The sequence below is a fragment of the Abramis brama genome, assembly GCF_963993115.1.
Source record: "Abramis brama genome assembly, chromosome: 7".
Lineage (NCBI taxonomy): Eukaryota > Metazoa > Chordata > Actinopteri > Cypriniformes > Leuciscidae > Abramis > Abramis brama.
In genome coordinates, this window is record NC_139969.1 from 9,482,706 (window position 1) to 9,497,391 (window position 14,686).

Consider the following 14,686-nt stretch of genomic DNA (forward strand, 5'->3'; position numbering starts at 1 on the left):
GGAATATGGGCATTATATGAACAAACATTTATAAAGATGAAGATTGATGAATTACATGGCCAAAGTCTGCCGGGTTTTAAATATTTTTGATTTATTTTTTAGAAAATAAATTAAAAAAAGAATTAGGCAGAGTCAGTAAATGAATAATTTACTGCCATTATGTGAGCATGTAATCATGTAATCCATAAAAAAGTAACTGTAATCTGATTATGCGCATTTTAAAACGTAATATAATCTAATTACAAGTACATATAAAAAAAAAAAAAATTGTAATCCAGATTATATGTAATCAGTTACTACCCAGCACTGCATACTGATTTACAGAACTACTCAACATAAAGCCAGTGTCACCCACTTTACCTCTCGTGTCCCCACAGGTACGCCTTCAGTTGGCGTCAGGTGCGTTTCTGCTGTCCGAATCATACTCCGAGTGCATCCAGATCCCCCTGGACCGCCTAAAAAGAGCGTCCCCATACCTGAGCCACCGCAGCAGTCTGAGCCCTCCTTTCCATTGTACCTCACCACCCGCCACCGCTTCAGCGAGACACATGCAAGAGTCATGGTCCAACCCTTTGGAGGAGGGTTCTCCAAAATTGATGGGTGGAGTCCCACAGGTTGATAGTGGACGTGGCTCTGAGGCTGACACGTGTGAAGGTCCTCCGTTTGATCCTGCGGATCCTCATGGAGAGAAACTGGAGCAGATGGACGTAGAAAGCTCCAGTTGGGCCACGGCGGTAGCTCTGGCCTGGCTGGAGCACCGCTGCGCTGGGTTCTTTGTGGAGTGGGAATTGGTGGCTGCCAAGGCGGATTTCTGGCTGAAGTGTCAATCGCTGTCAGAGGGCGTTGACCTGGTAGGGTTGAGGGCAGCGGCCAGGCAGCTTTTTCTGCTGTTGCGTCACTGGGACGAAAATATTAAACTGAACGTGCTCTGCTACAACCCCAATAACATGTGAGGAGCTGACCTCAAAGATGAAGTTCTTGGGTCTTTAATTGAATTTAAACCAGGAAATTAATCCTGTTGGCTAGACTCGCAATTCAACTTTATAGCAGAATAGAATTCATCTAAGATGTCCTTTAAAAAGGAACGGAGATAAAGCTGAATTATGGGTTGTGTTTCGGTTTCTCTCATGCCCAGACAACAATACTGTGCAAGCTTTGCCTTAATCTATGGGCTTCAGTTTAATTATGCAGTAGAATGTAGTATCAACTGCAGGTCTGACAGCACTTTATGCTAGCAATAGCAAAATGACTAGTATTGGATGGTTAATAAAACTAATCTCCAACATAAACAGTTCACCAAAATGACACATTCTTGCCTTAATTTACACTACCATTCAGAAGTCAGTAAGATTTTTTTTTTTTTTTAAATGTAAAACTTTTATTCAGCAAGGATGCATTAAATTGATCAAAAGTGATGGTAAAGACATTTACAACGTTACAAAATGTTTCAATTTCAAATCAGTGCTGTTCTTTTGCTTTCAAACCATCAATCCTGAAACAAATGCATCAGTTTTCAAACAAATATGAAGCAGCACAACTGTTTTCAATACTGATAATAATAAGAACGGTTTCTTGAGCACCAACTCAGCATGTAAATTCAGCTTTACTAATCACAGGAATAAATTAGCCTACATTTTAAAGTTATTTTAATTTGTAATAAAATTTCACAATATTACTGTATTTTTGATCAAATAAATGCAGTCTAGGTGAACATGAGACTTTTTCCAAAAACATTTAAAAAATCTTACCTACCCAAAATTTTGAACGGTAGTGTACAGCTGCTTGAATCTGATAAATCTGTTTGTTTTTATTATTATCAAGTTTTAGACTAAACTGGACAATTTCAAACCACCTTTTTCTTGCAATTTCTTGATTTTCTCAGTTCAGTTTTGCAAAATATTGGTCAATTCCATTTTCTTAGGATCATTTGTTGTTTATTTTGACTGCTTGCTTTTAGTCTCCTTGAAATATTTTGGATTTAGGCATTTAGTTTGTTCCTTTAAAGTTTGCATAAATGCAAGAGTTTTCTGGTAACACCACATAAACTGTGCAAACCATGGGGCTATATTTTTTCATGTGCAAAAAAAGGGATGATAACGATGGTAGTATATTAGAGATACAATGTATGTTATGAAATTATGACTTTATTTTGTATCACTTACAAATCTATACAATAAAATGCTCTGAATGATACCAAATGATGCTTCTTCAGGTTAAGATACAAGTATAATTTCAAACAGTAAGGGCTGCATTCGATCACTGTACCTTCAACCTGGTTTTGCCCAGACTTTTGTAGCTGTGAGCCTGTCATTAACCTTGGAAATGGAATAATATCATTGACTACAGTTGCATTGTGATTAGCGATAACACTTTGGATTAAGCAAATGTATTTCATGCAAAGAAAATAAAAAACCCAACTGCAAACAGATGTTTATAAGAACACTCATTCACTCTTCATCACAGAAAAATTTAAATCACACCCAAAATGTTAAGCATTTCAGCACTCCATCTAACTGCTCACTCTAGAAAAGGAAAAACCATAACGAACACAAAATAATGAAAAAGGCTCAAGACAGTAACCAAACACAGGCACTACTGGAGGTTTATGGTTGCCTTAAACTAAAAAGAAATGGAAAAGCAGATCTATGCTGTTCCTTTGTGCCCTATACATGTAACTAGTGGATGTGATCCTGTTGAGCTTACAGTCACAACTCTCTGGTTGGAAAACAGTTAAAGGGATATTTCACCAAAAATGAAACTTCTGTCATCATTTACTCACCCTCACCCTTTATTTCTTCTGCAGAACACAAAATAAGATATTTTGAGTTTTTTTTTTTTGTCCATACAATGTAAACCAATGGGCCCAAAGTTTTTTTTTTGTTTTTTTTCACAGAAGAAATGCATACAGGTTCTGGAACTACATGAGGGTGAGTAAATACATTTTTCATTTTTATTTGGGTGAACTAGCCCTTTACATGGAAACAAATCCATGAATAGCTTTGAATAAAGGGATAATTATGAATTAACTTTAATTGAATTCATATTTGATTCATAAACAAATTCAAACACAGTTGAAATGCAGATAGATTTGTTATATATAGTATATAACATCTTTAGGCCCTTGTACCTGAATATAATGCGTCCAAGGGTGACAACAAGAGATCCTTGAGGTCTCAAAGGTCAACAGTGCTGATATGCTGCAAACACTTTTTTTTTTTTACAAATTTCCTTCCAATAAATATCCACACAACATTCACATTTCCCGCTCCGTCATCCGAGACAGAGCATTCCATTAGTCCTTAAGAATCCTGAGAAGCATTGTAAACTCTCTGTACCCCCATATATTACCATCACACTACCTCCATTAGCAAAACCCCTTGATACGATTTGAGCATCATACTCAGGGCACAGGTCCATGGCCACCCGTTTGCCACTCTGGTACAGCAAGTGCCCCGGTCACACCAGGGTTCAGTGGCGCTTTGCCTTGTTCTCTGACCTCTGAGACGGAAGAGCTGGGGTTGGGTTGAGCCACAAACAGAGCAGGATGATGAGATGGCAGACATGCAGCGATAGAGAGCTGTAGTTGGTGGATGGATACGTGTTCCAGGACAGCTCTATCAGACCCAGGATCAACACCCTAAAAGAGAGTGAAACATACAGGAATGATTCCTAATCAACTATGATCAATGCACAGTTGTGTGTGCTTGATAACACTTTACAATAAGGTTCCATAAATGCATGAGGTATTACGAACTAACAATAAAAATAATTGTTAAAAAACTTACATTTCTACATGTACTAATGCATTTTTAACATTTTAAGTTGTATAAATTAACATTCGTTGATGTATTATCAGCAAACACTGAATAATACTATATTTACAAATACATATTAATCAAGATTAATTAATGCTGTGAAATTTGTTGTTCATTTTTAACTCATGATACCTAATCAGGGCTCAACTTTTTCTGCTTATAAACATATGCATACATATACACCGATGAACCAAAACATTATGACCACCTCCCTAATTTGCTGTTGGTCCTGGGCGTGCTGCCAAAAACAGTGCCGACCCATCAAAGCATGGCCTCTACAAGACCCCTGAAGGTGTCTTGTGGTATCTGGCACCAAGACTTTAGCAGCAGATCCGTCAAGTCCTGTAGGTTGTGAGGTGGAGCCGCCGTGGATCAAAGTTGTTGGTCCAGTACATCCCACAGATCCCCAATTGGTCTAAGATCTGGGGAATTTGGAGACCGGGGCAACACCTTGAACTCTTCATCACGTTCCTCAAACCTTTCCTGAACAATGTGTGCAGTGTGGCAGGGTGCATTATCCTGCTCAAAGCAAGCACTTCCATCAGGGAACACTATTGTCATGAAGGGGTCTACTTGGTCTGCAACAATATTTAGCTAGTTGGCACATGTCAGATTTATGTCCACGTGAATGGCTGGACCCAGGGATTCCCAGCATATCACCACAAACCTTGACGTTAAAGAGATACTCAGACCCAGTTGCTTTGCCAAAACAATTTGGCCATTGTCAAAGTCTCTCAGATATTTATTCCTGCCCATTTCTCCTGCATCCAACACGCTGATAACGAGAACTGAGTGTTTGCTTACATCTAATTTACCCAGACTATGATATGTGGCCTTGTTAGGAGATCAGTATTTGCTTCAACTGTCACTGGTCATCATATATTGGCTCATCCGTGTATATACAAAACACAACAAGAACAAACAACTAAAAAGTTATATGAGGAAAAAATTACATTAAAACATGTCTGTGCTGTACCTGAGAAGATGGGCAAGCTTCTTGACTCCTCCACTCCACAGAAGGTAGGGGAGCGTATGGAAGTACCAGACATAAAACTGATAATGCAGAGATCTACTGAAGCACATGCCGATGAAGTTAGAGGTGAACAAAACCAGGACTGTCTGTATTATCCGAGTTAAGGATCTGTTTTAATCTGATCAACTAGGACTAATAATGCAAGTTTCAGGAATACCTGGGATATTTAAACTATTTTAAACAAATCAATCATATGTTTGATTTAATCATCCATAAAAAGGATATGATCAGCATCAAGCTTCTGTACAGTCTCTTTTCTCTCAGATGGATCTTTTAGAATAGACCAAATGCTGTTCCCAGACCTGTAATGAACACACATTTTTTATAACGATGCAGTCAGTTCATTTAAACCATATTCCCAGACCTGTAGCATATTTAGTTTACTAAAAAGTAAACTTCTAATAATAATTCTGTTCAACAAATCATGGGAAAAAATACAATGGAAGCCAATGGGGCCCATCAACAGTTTGGTTACCAACATTCTTCAAAATATCTTCTTATGTGTTCAGCAAAAGAAAGAAATTCATACAGGTTTGGAATAACTTGAGGGTGAGTAAAAAACAGAATTTTCAATTTTGGGTGAATTATGCCTTTAAGGCATACTCATGTAAAATGTGACCTTGATTTTTGTACCTCTTCCATCTCTTCAGTGCGAACAGAAGCAATGAGGTAATGTGAGCCAGAAGCAGCACTAGGTGGAAGTATCGACTCAAAAACACATCCTCGGGAAGAAAACGCCAGTTCACTGTCCACTTAAACAGAAACTGCCTGCCCAGGTCAAAGGCCCGGCTAACATACCCGAGAGGGTTCACTAAGAGGAACGGCAGTCCCAGTAACAGCTGTTAGAAAGAGTGGTACAAGAAAAGTTGGTTTGAAATAGCAAAAAGACATTTGAATCACTTAAAGGAACACTCCACCGTTTTTTGAAATAGGGCTTATTCACCTTCTTTCCTACATTTAGATAGGTGGGCAAATGCATTTTTGTCTCAGTGCATGCATTGTTTTAGTTTGACAAGGTCGGCGCTAGCTTAGCTTAGCATAATGAATGGAATCCTTTGTTGCCAGCTAGCATGTCCTGAGTAAAAGTAATATAAAAAAAAAAAAAAACCCACCTAATTACTTCTTGTGGCCTGCGTATTCACAACGAGTACAAATAGCAATGCAGATTAACACTAGGCGATTTCTTATGCAGATATTGACTTGGGACTATATTACGGGGAAGCACAGGCGAAGCACTGCTACTTGGGCGCAGAGATATCACGCCCAAGTAGCAGTGCTTCGCCTGTGCTTCCCCCTAATATAGTCCTTAATATATAAGTCAATATCTGCCTAGAAAATCGCCTAGTGTTAATCTGCATTGCTATTTGTACTCATTGTGAATACGCAGGCCACAAGAAGTAATTAGGTGGGGTTTTTTTTTTTTTATATCACTTTTACTCAGGACATGCTAGCTGGCAACAAAGGATTCCATTCATTATGCTAAGCTAAGCTAGCGCCGACCCTGTCAAACTAAAACAATGCATGCACTGAGACAAAAATGCATTTGCCCACCTATCTAAATGTATGAAAGAAGGTGAATAAGCCCTATTTCAAAAAACAGTGGAGTGTTCCTTTAATAAATAAGTGAATGAGTTTACTTATGTGTGTCTAACCTGAATGACAGCACAGAGAGTGAGCTTGGGTAAAGTTTTCCAAAGACCGAACTCATTCAAGAGGAGGAAGAGGAGACCAGGAGCGAAGAGCAGAACGTTCATCTTCACAGACACAGCTAAACTGTCCATAGAACAGAGAAATATTTACTATAAATTCATGCACACACACAGCTGAAATGACCAGTCATATATTAAACAATAATTATTCTTATGTTGTGTAGTTTTGAAGAAATCAAGCATTGTAATATACAGCAGTAGTGGATCACATGAAAAACGCGAGCTTTTTTTTTGTTTTGTTTTGTTAAAAAGCAGAAGCTCTGTTATTTCCTTTGATGATATACTGCATGTTGTTTCTACTTGCCTGTAAAGGGCACATCCTAGAGTCCAGTGGCCGTCCAGGAAGAGATTGATAGCTCCGAATAACAGCATCATGGCCACCGGATCATTAAAGAGACGCAAGATGAAGATGGAGTGAATCCGATACGAAGCACAGCAGATGAAGAAGAACACATATGGAGGAACCTAGAGAAGAATAAACGGACAAGCACTTAATAAGACAGGCAAAATCAGAACAATGAAAGCAATCTTCTGTAAATATCTAAAAACCATAATAAACTAGAAATCAGCAATGTACTGAAATATAGGTAAGGTTTTTATCATTTTAAGTGGTAATGAGTAGTTGCTTATGTTTGAATTCAGAGGATCAAGTCTTGCAAAAGTTATTTATTGATGGTATTAATTTCTTTTAAACCAGAAATCTTAGTTACCCCAAACATTTGAATGGCAGCATGTACACGTCAAATTCATAGTGAAAATATCCTGCCTATAAATTATTTTATTTTTTTAAAGTTGACTGGACAGTAGTAGTTTGAGTTTATTGCTATATCAGCATCACCGGCTATTACAAGGCAGATCCATATTAAACATTTAACAACATAATATCATAAGTATAACATAATGAAAACAACCTTAGACAAAAAAAAAAAAAGGACATGTATGACTGGACAGAATTACGCGGATTTGTTTAATATGGAGTTCTTCTTACCTTTTTGGTGTGATGGTAAATGCGGAACACAAGAAGGAGAGTGATGAGGTAGAACACAGCGAACACGTACTGACCCAAACGAATATTCTGGCCATGATCAGTAAGATAATACAGCCCTGTGAATATATACACAAAACCAGCTGGATACCTGAAACACAAATATATACAATCCAGCAAATGATCAGTGGCCAGGTTTCCATTTAATATGTCATTCCCAGAGCTGTACAAGAACAAGTACACTACTGGACATCTAAAGGCTGGAATAAACGACATGACTTTTGCCCCGCTTTACATTCTGGAGGAGTCAATGCCAATCCTGAAAGTCAAAGCCAATTTAGCAGATTTTGGTCAGTTTGGTCAATCATCTAGTTTATGACGGGCACAGTCAGAAGATAACAAATATGTAGTATAGTTTTAGTATTTGCCACGCATCTCCTAGCTACAAGGTGCATGTTTCTGCATGAGTTCAGAACTACTTGAAAGTCTTGCAGTGTGTAATTCTCAGTTGTTTAGTGTATGATGCCCAGTTTTTCTCTTAAAACATTTAAAGTCAGCAAGTTTAATGTCAAGTGTTTTAAAATCTGTTCAGATTTCAAAGTTGTGTAGTGTATTCTAGCCTCATTAAAGGGATAGTTCACCCAAAAATTTTAATTCTGTTATAATTTACTCACCCAGACATTGTTCCAAACCTATATTCATTTCTTTCTTCTGCTGAACACAAAATAAGATATTTTGAAGAATGTCTGTAACCAAACAATTGATGGGCTCTATTGACTTGAATAGATTGGAAAAAATATATATACTATGGAAGTCAATGGGGCCCATCAACTGTTTGTTTACAGACACTCTTCAAAATTTCTTATTTTTGTGTTCAGCAGAAGAAACAAACAACAATGTTCATTCAGGTTTGGAAGAACTTCAGGGAACGTAGATGACAGAATATTCACTTTTGGGTGAACTATCCCTTTATTGACATTCTGAACAATTGTGAATATGCAGAATTTATGTAATTCGCCATATTACCTGTAGCGAAAAACAAAATTAGTAATAATTTGTAATGAATGAATGAACAAGGGCCAGAAGATTTTGGCAGGTGTTTGAAAAGGGGTGTGTGTTAAATAGCATGTATAAATGACATGACTCTGCATTTTAAATAAATATTTGTCCAACTCTGATGGTATATATATATTATATATATACTTAAGTTGACACTTACACCAGCGGTCCCGTGTCGCCCTTCAGCTGTGTGTAGTCATATGTGCCGTTAATAACGCCCTCCACCTCATCCATGTACGCCTTCCAGTCAATCTCTGTATCTACACACACAACATTTACATCATTAGACAGAGGAATCGGGATAGCACTTGTCTTTTAATAAGCATCACTTTGCAGAGTGCGATTCAGTGTCATGTTGTCATTTTGGCTTTATGGTGCGCTTGACTCATAGTGACACGAGCAGTGCGTCTCTGCGCGTGCTCCCTTCCGAGATAAAGAACACTAATTTAATACACTTTATAGTGGGACGTAAATACAACCGTTCAGTCTGTAAGAAATAAATTAATAAACAATTGCATCAACAGCATGCACTAGTACAGTATCCTATTTGAATAGATAATGCAGAATTGAATGATGCTCTGTTTCTTTACTCTGCAGTTCCATAAATGAATTGTTGACTATTATAATTATTCAAAGATCATGTCAGTGATTGACTTCTAATGCACTTACATGCAACTCTTTGGATCACCCATATGTTAATCACAATTTCCAAGAGCCAAAGTACGGCCGTGATCAAGAACGTGTACTCTGCTTTGAACAACACCATGTGTTTGTCCTGCCATATGGAGGAAAGTGTTTTCTGAAATCTTGATGGAAGAGTAACGTTAGATGATTTTTTCTTTCCTGCTGCCATGTTGGCCGCCTTGGTGAAGTCAGCGTCAGCGATTTCAACAAACGCGTGTCGAAACCGGAAACACTGAATAGCAAATTAAAAGTCACCAAGGCTATTAAATGCCTATATAAGTTGTTTTTATTTTTATTGTCAATATATGTATTTATATGTATACAAATATATTTATTTAAACTTATTTTTGCATTATGTTCGTTTAAAATGTTTTAATGATATTGCAATGCAATTTCTATTAAAGGAAAGCTGCGGAGGTCAAACTGATAAACAACAAAAACCTAATAATTATCACATAAAGTATGTTTAAATGTGTTTGGCTACATAGAGTTGAGTCACCAGATTCAGTCAGGCAAATTTCACAGCTACCCACGTTAACGCTACCACGTGACCCAAACAACATCGTTTCCGGGAATGAATTCAGGAGGATCGTGTGAGTGATAAAGGTGATGTTCTGCTCCTTATTCACGCGATGTTCATTTCTGTTGTTTCCGACAGAACTTTAATATTTGTTTATGAGCATGTACATATGTTAATAGTGGTCAAAGCATTTGGATTAAAATCTTTAAAGGTCATTTATGGGTGACCTTTTCACACATATCCTCCTGTTCACACATTTCATTTTGACAGTCGACAAATTATTCACCATGTTTGGAAAACTGTTATTATGTTATGTATATATTATTGTGGAGGTGTTGGAAGTGTTTTTATGCCGGTTTTCCTTAAATCGACGATTAAAAAAAAAAAAAAAAAAAATCCCATGGACTAACGTTGTCGGAATGTTTATAAGGCGCAAATATCAATTCTAATGTAAACGCACACATTCAAGCTCTTTGAAGTTTCTCTCTCTCTCTCTCTCTCTCTCTCTCTCTCTCTCTCTCTCTCTCTCTTATTATTGTTTTTTTTTAATCCATCCATCCATGACAGCCAGAACACCCTGTCAATGCCTAACAACCACCAGAAAACCTAGCAATTCCTCAGAACTAGTATGAACAGCCTAGTTTTTTTCTGAACTGTATAACCTTTCCTTCAAACCAGACTTTCTCAAGCCAACAAATGAATACATGTATAAATAAAAAATGTAGTAAAAAAGAATGAAAATGAATGCCGAATCAAATCCCCATTAGTTTGTTTTATTCATCTTGGTGCTTACATCTGTTCACTATTATTTGACACTGTGTTCAGTAGTCTAGAGAAGAGGAAGAGGGCGAGGTGGAAGATGGAGGATTTCCCCATCCGGACACTGGAGATTGTGTGTTTGGGTTCAAGTGTGGCTCTCTCTGGTCTGTTTTATTACATCTACAGGAAGAAACACAAAACTGTGGGCAAGCTTAATGTGAGTACTGAGTAGCAATGCAATAATGATCATTAAGACAGCTTTATAGCTCAAATAACACCGATATAAAGGATAGGATCACAATACTGTTAATGAAGCTTAATTTGTATTGAACTCAGATATATGGAATTAGTGCTTTGGATTAAAAGTGTCTACTACATGAAGTGAAAGAGTATGAGAATTAGAGAAACAAATATTTGTTTCTAAAAAAGAAACTCATTTGTTTTTGATGTTAGGAAGCTCCAGTTCTGCCGCTGGATGAGAAGTTAACGGATCTTTTAAATGCCTCACCGGGGAAGTGTCTGCAGTATGTGGTCATCGAGGGTAACCTGTATTTTTCACCATATAGTGTCTCAGCTGATGTGAAGAATGTAACTCGGTCTCTCTTTCAATTCCACTGATTTGCTTTCTGTCTTTCTTTCTCTGTAGGTACAGTTCAGCCTGTAGGGGAACCATTAAGGAGTCAGTTTCAGGAAGGCAGTGTTGGTGTCATCCAGAAACTGCTCCTCCGAGAACACAAGCTTGTGTGGAACAGTTTAGCACGCACCTGGTAAAACCTGGTCCCTTGCTGTTATAAATATACATTACCGGTCAAAAGTTTGGGGTCAGCAAAGATTTTAGATTTATCTTTTATAAAAACAAATTAATCCTTTTATTCAGCAAGGATGCATCAGTACAGTAAAGACATTTATAATGTTAACAAATTATTTAAAATAAATGTTGTTCTTTTGAACTTTCTATTCATCAAAGAATCCTGAAAAAAAAAAAAAAAAAAAAAATTAGGCATCACAACTGTTTTCAACATTTATAATAAAAATACAAGGTTTTTTTTGAGCACCGAATCAGCATATTAGTATGATTTGTGAAGGATCATGTGACACTGAAGACTGGAGTAATGATGCTGAAAATTCATCTTTGCATCACAGGAATAAATTAAATTTTATTACATATTAAAATAGATTTCAAATTAGAATAATATTTCACAATATTACAGTCTTACTGTATTTTTTGATTAAATAAATACAGCCATGGTGAGCATAAGAGACTTCTTTAAAAAATATTTAAAAAATCTTCCCAACCCCAAACTTATGAACGACAGTGTATATACGTCAGTCTAACACAGCAATTTTCATTCACATCCTTCAGGACAGACAGCGAGCGTGTGATTCACCAGCGCGTGAATGCAGTGCCCTTTAACCTGCTGGGTGTGAACAAGGCGTTTGTGCGGGTGCTCTGCCCCTTGGAGGCCACGGGTCCCAATATGGAAATCATCCATGAGAAGTTCCACCAGGCCAGTTACGGCTTCACGGACATGATAGGTCAGTACCTGAGCGGAGAGAAGCCCAAAGGTCAACTTGAAACAGAGGAGATGCTGAAAGTGGGCGCATCCTTAACCGCAGTGGGCGAGCTCATCCTGGACACGGACCGCCTCCCTAAACTCCGCCCACCCACCGACGGCTCCGAGTACTTCCTGTGCACTTCGGACTTCGAGACTCTGCTGCTGGAGCAGGAAGGGCAGGCGGAGCTGTGGAGGGTGCTGGCGTGTATTTGCGCATTGGCGGGTGTAGCCGTGCTGATGTGGGCGGGACGCAGGTACTACCGCCGACTGCAGCTGCGCTGGGAGCAAGAGAACATGAGGAGGGACTTTGAACTGATGGGAGAAAGAGGGGAGGAGGAGAACGGCATGGATATTCCGGAGAATGCTTGCGTGATATGCCTGAGTAATCCACGAAGCTGCGTGCTGCTGGACTGCGGTCACGTGTGCTGCTGTTTCCGCTGCTATCAGGCCTTGCCGCAACCCAACTGTCCCATCTGCAGACAGAACATCAAACGAGTCGTGCCTTTATACCAGGCCTGAGAGACTGATGAGATTCGTCATAGAGCTATCTAATGCATTGAGCAAATTTCAAACAACTAAACATGGTTTAATGTTATATAAATGGACGGTCGTGCTGGATTTACATGTTGAAACAGCCTTAAACTTAAATTAAGTGTTATACTGTGAACAGGACACCTGCGATGGAAGCAGCCGCACAGATTCCTGATACGCACTTTAGTTTCACCGTTTTAGTGATGGTAATGAATGTCAAGTTCTCATCATTACACAGTTTGAGATAAAATAGCATAATATCAGAGCAAATGTGCTTTGTTACTTTACTGAATATCCTGATAAGCAGATGTGTGTGAATGGAATATTTCTTTGACTTGCTGTTTATTATTTAGTGCATCCATGTTTGGCACTCATTAAATGGTTACTCTTGTTAAATACTGTATTGAATGGCTCATATTAATAAACCTGAAATAATAATTATTTAATATGATTAGCTCAGTGCCTTAATTTATGAATGAGAGTTTTGGATGATTTCCAGAGTCTAAATGTTCAGCTCAACGTGTGAAGTTTTGGGCTACTTTCTGTTTGACCAATAAAACACTTGTTTACTTGTTGTTTTTCTGCTCCAGCATTATTTAGAGTTTTCACATACAGATTCAAACGCATAAATAACTCAGTCGTTGCTACACTCAGTGATATTGCTGATTTATTAGTGCTTGTGGCGTGGAAAGTTTCTCTCGTCTGAGAGAGGTGTGTGTGTTTGCCAGCAAGGAATCTTTTTCAACAGCTGCTGTGATCCTGTTACACGCGTAACCCCTGTAAATCTCCCACAGCAGCCTCCCCCTCTCCCTCTGTCTTCTTTCTTAAATGCAAGTAAATGAGATGCAGAATGAATATTTGGAACAAAGAAAACCCTCATCAAGGTCAAGCTGAACTTCTGATGATGCTGCATTTACCAGCAGCGCTTGACATTTTACATTCAACCAGGGTAACCAAGTTCATGTTTTCCCGCGGAATTGAGCTACTTTTAAACTTTTGCCGCGGGTAGATTTTTTCCCGCGGTTTAACATAATGTATATACTGTATTTGATTGAAACGCTGGTATTGAAGTATTTTTCATTCTAGCCTACCAACTATACAACTGTGCTAGATTATGAGTTTTGGGAGGGAGGGGCCTTTGAGCTTCTAATGAAAACAGACTGTTTACTACTAGTGATTTTCAAACTGAAATTGTGTACGCAAAACAGTGACTGTAAAAGATGTATCAGGTATGGGAGTGGCATGTAGAGTTTTGATATTTGGTCATTGGGCTTGTTTTGCTACTTAGACCTGGCAACCCTGACGACACCATAGTTATTGCATCAGGTGATAATACTATGGTTAAAGGCAGTAATAATACTTTTAAAGGCAGGGTAGGTGGTTTGTTCCAGAAACAATATTTGTTATGCTGGTTGAAAGTCTCTTCACATCCTGATAGCAATCACTAAGTTAAGTTGTCTAAATGTATTTATATGTATATCATCTGTGGAAGGCGTAGGATCATATGTGCGTCCAATCATTGAATTCGGTCTGAATGCAATGATACGATGTATTACCTGCCTGTCAACATATGTATTTTCATACCTCTACACACCCTGCTCACACAAACATCACACTTCTTCAGCACGTTTCAATAGCAACATAATCAATGCCAAAATGAATCTGAAGCAGTCAGATGGTACAGGTCAGTGTTCTTTAAGTTGTTTTTTGTTCATTATATTGTAATGTTGTGTGCTTTGAGATATGAGGTAAATTTTGCCTCTAATATATACCATGCTATCCCAGACAGCAATATAGTGTCGGCCCACATCTGGTACATGTGGATTCCACTCGCCCAGATGTGGGCCGGATCTGGGCCGACATGTTGCTGTCTGAGATGGTATATTCCAGTGTTGATATTGTTACCTAAAACTATTGAAAATTGTTTGTGGTGGTACTGTGGTAGAATGATGGATGGTAATGCCAAGGTATTTCATAGGCCTACACCATATTGGGGTATGATTAACACTATATATTTCTGTAGAAATCTAATTCA

The 14,686-nt window shown here is 38.2% G+C and overlaps 3 protein-coding genes across 6 annotated transcripts in view; 2 read left to right on the forward strand and 1 right to left on the reverse strand.

The window, feature by feature from the left end:
• The window catches only part of vwa5b2 (von Willebrand factor A domain containing 5B2), a 26,689-nt gene extending 24,494 nt beyond the window's left edge, over window positions 1-2,195 (forward strand). For 2 of the 3 annotated variants that reach the window (XM_084120379.1, XM_084120381.1), the window contains exon 22: window positions 378-2,195. In XM_084120379.1, the coding sequence (XP_083976505.1) occupies window positions 378-953 (576 nt within the window). In that variant the 3' untranslated portion in view covers window positions 954-2,195. The remainder of the gene's footprint in view (window positions 1-377) is intronic. The other variant, XM_084120380.1, reaches the window with a different exon arrangement.
• Window positions 2,127-9,494, reverse strand: alg3 (ALG3 alpha-1,3- mannosyltransferase). The gene is made up of 9 exons (XM_084120382.1): window positions 9,271-9,494; window positions 8,762-8,861; window positions 7,546-7,693; window positions 6,862-7,022; window positions 6,501-6,621; window positions 5,482-5,687; window positions 5,073-5,150; window positions 4,792-4,935; window positions 2,127-3,637 (listed from the first exon to the last, which is right to left on the reverse strand). The coding sequence occupies exons 1-9, from the start codon at window positions 9,452-9,454 to the stop codon at window positions 3,469-3,471; spliced, it is 1,311 nt and encodes a 436-aa protein (XP_083976508.1). The 5' UTR covers window positions 9,455-9,494; the 3' UTR covers window positions 2,127-3,468.
• A 338-nt stretch (window positions 9,495-9,832) lies between these two features.
• mul2 (mitochondrial E3 ubiquitin protein ligase 2) lies at window positions 9,833-13,229 on the forward strand. Of its 2 annotated transcripts, none has more exons than XM_084119098.1 (5): window positions 9,833-9,891; window positions 10,631-10,781; window positions 11,018-11,105; window positions 11,211-11,331; window positions 11,928-13,229. In XM_084119098.1, exons 2-5 carry the CDS (start codon window positions 10,665-10,667, stop codon window positions 12,637-12,639), a joined length of 1,038 nt encoding a protein of 345 aa, XP_083975224.1. In that variant the 5' UTR covers window positions 9,833-9,891; window positions 10,631-10,664; the 3' UTR covers window positions 12,640-13,229. The 2 variants fall into 2 exon arrangements, with proteins under 2 accessions (XP_083975224.1, XP_083975225.1); XM_084119099.1 differs by having other exon boundaries at window positions 9,837-9,891; window positions 10,634-10,781.
• The last annotated feature ends 1,457 nt before the right edge of the window (window positions 13,230-14,686 follow it).

Bases quoted from the DNA above. Each gene is read 5' to 3' on its own strand.
- alg3 (XM_084120382.1), bottom strand. From the start codon at position 9,454: ATGGCAGCAGGAAAGAAAAAATCATCTAACGTTACTCTTCCATCAAGA. The intron at 6,622-6,861 runs GCAAGTAGAAAC...TTCTATGGACAG, and splicing joins CTAGGATGTGCCCTTTACAG to TTTAGCTGTGTCTGTGAAGA. The intron at 3,638-4,791 runs GTACAGCACAGA...ACTCTCTTTTAG, and splicing joins AAGCTTGCCCATCTTCTCAG to GGTGTTGATCCTGGGTCTGA.
- mul2 (XM_084119098.1), top strand. From the start codon at position 10,665: ATGGAGGATTTCCCCATCCGGACACTGGAGATTGTGTGTTTGGGTTCA. The intron at 11,106-11,210 runs GTAACCTGTATT...CTTTCTCTGTAG, and splicing joins GCAGTATGTGGTCATCGAGG to GTACAGTTCAGCCTGTAGGG. The intron at 11,332-11,927 runs GTAAAACCTGGT...CACATCCTTCAG, and splicing joins AACAGTTTAGCACGCACCTG to GACAGACAGCGAGCGTGTGA.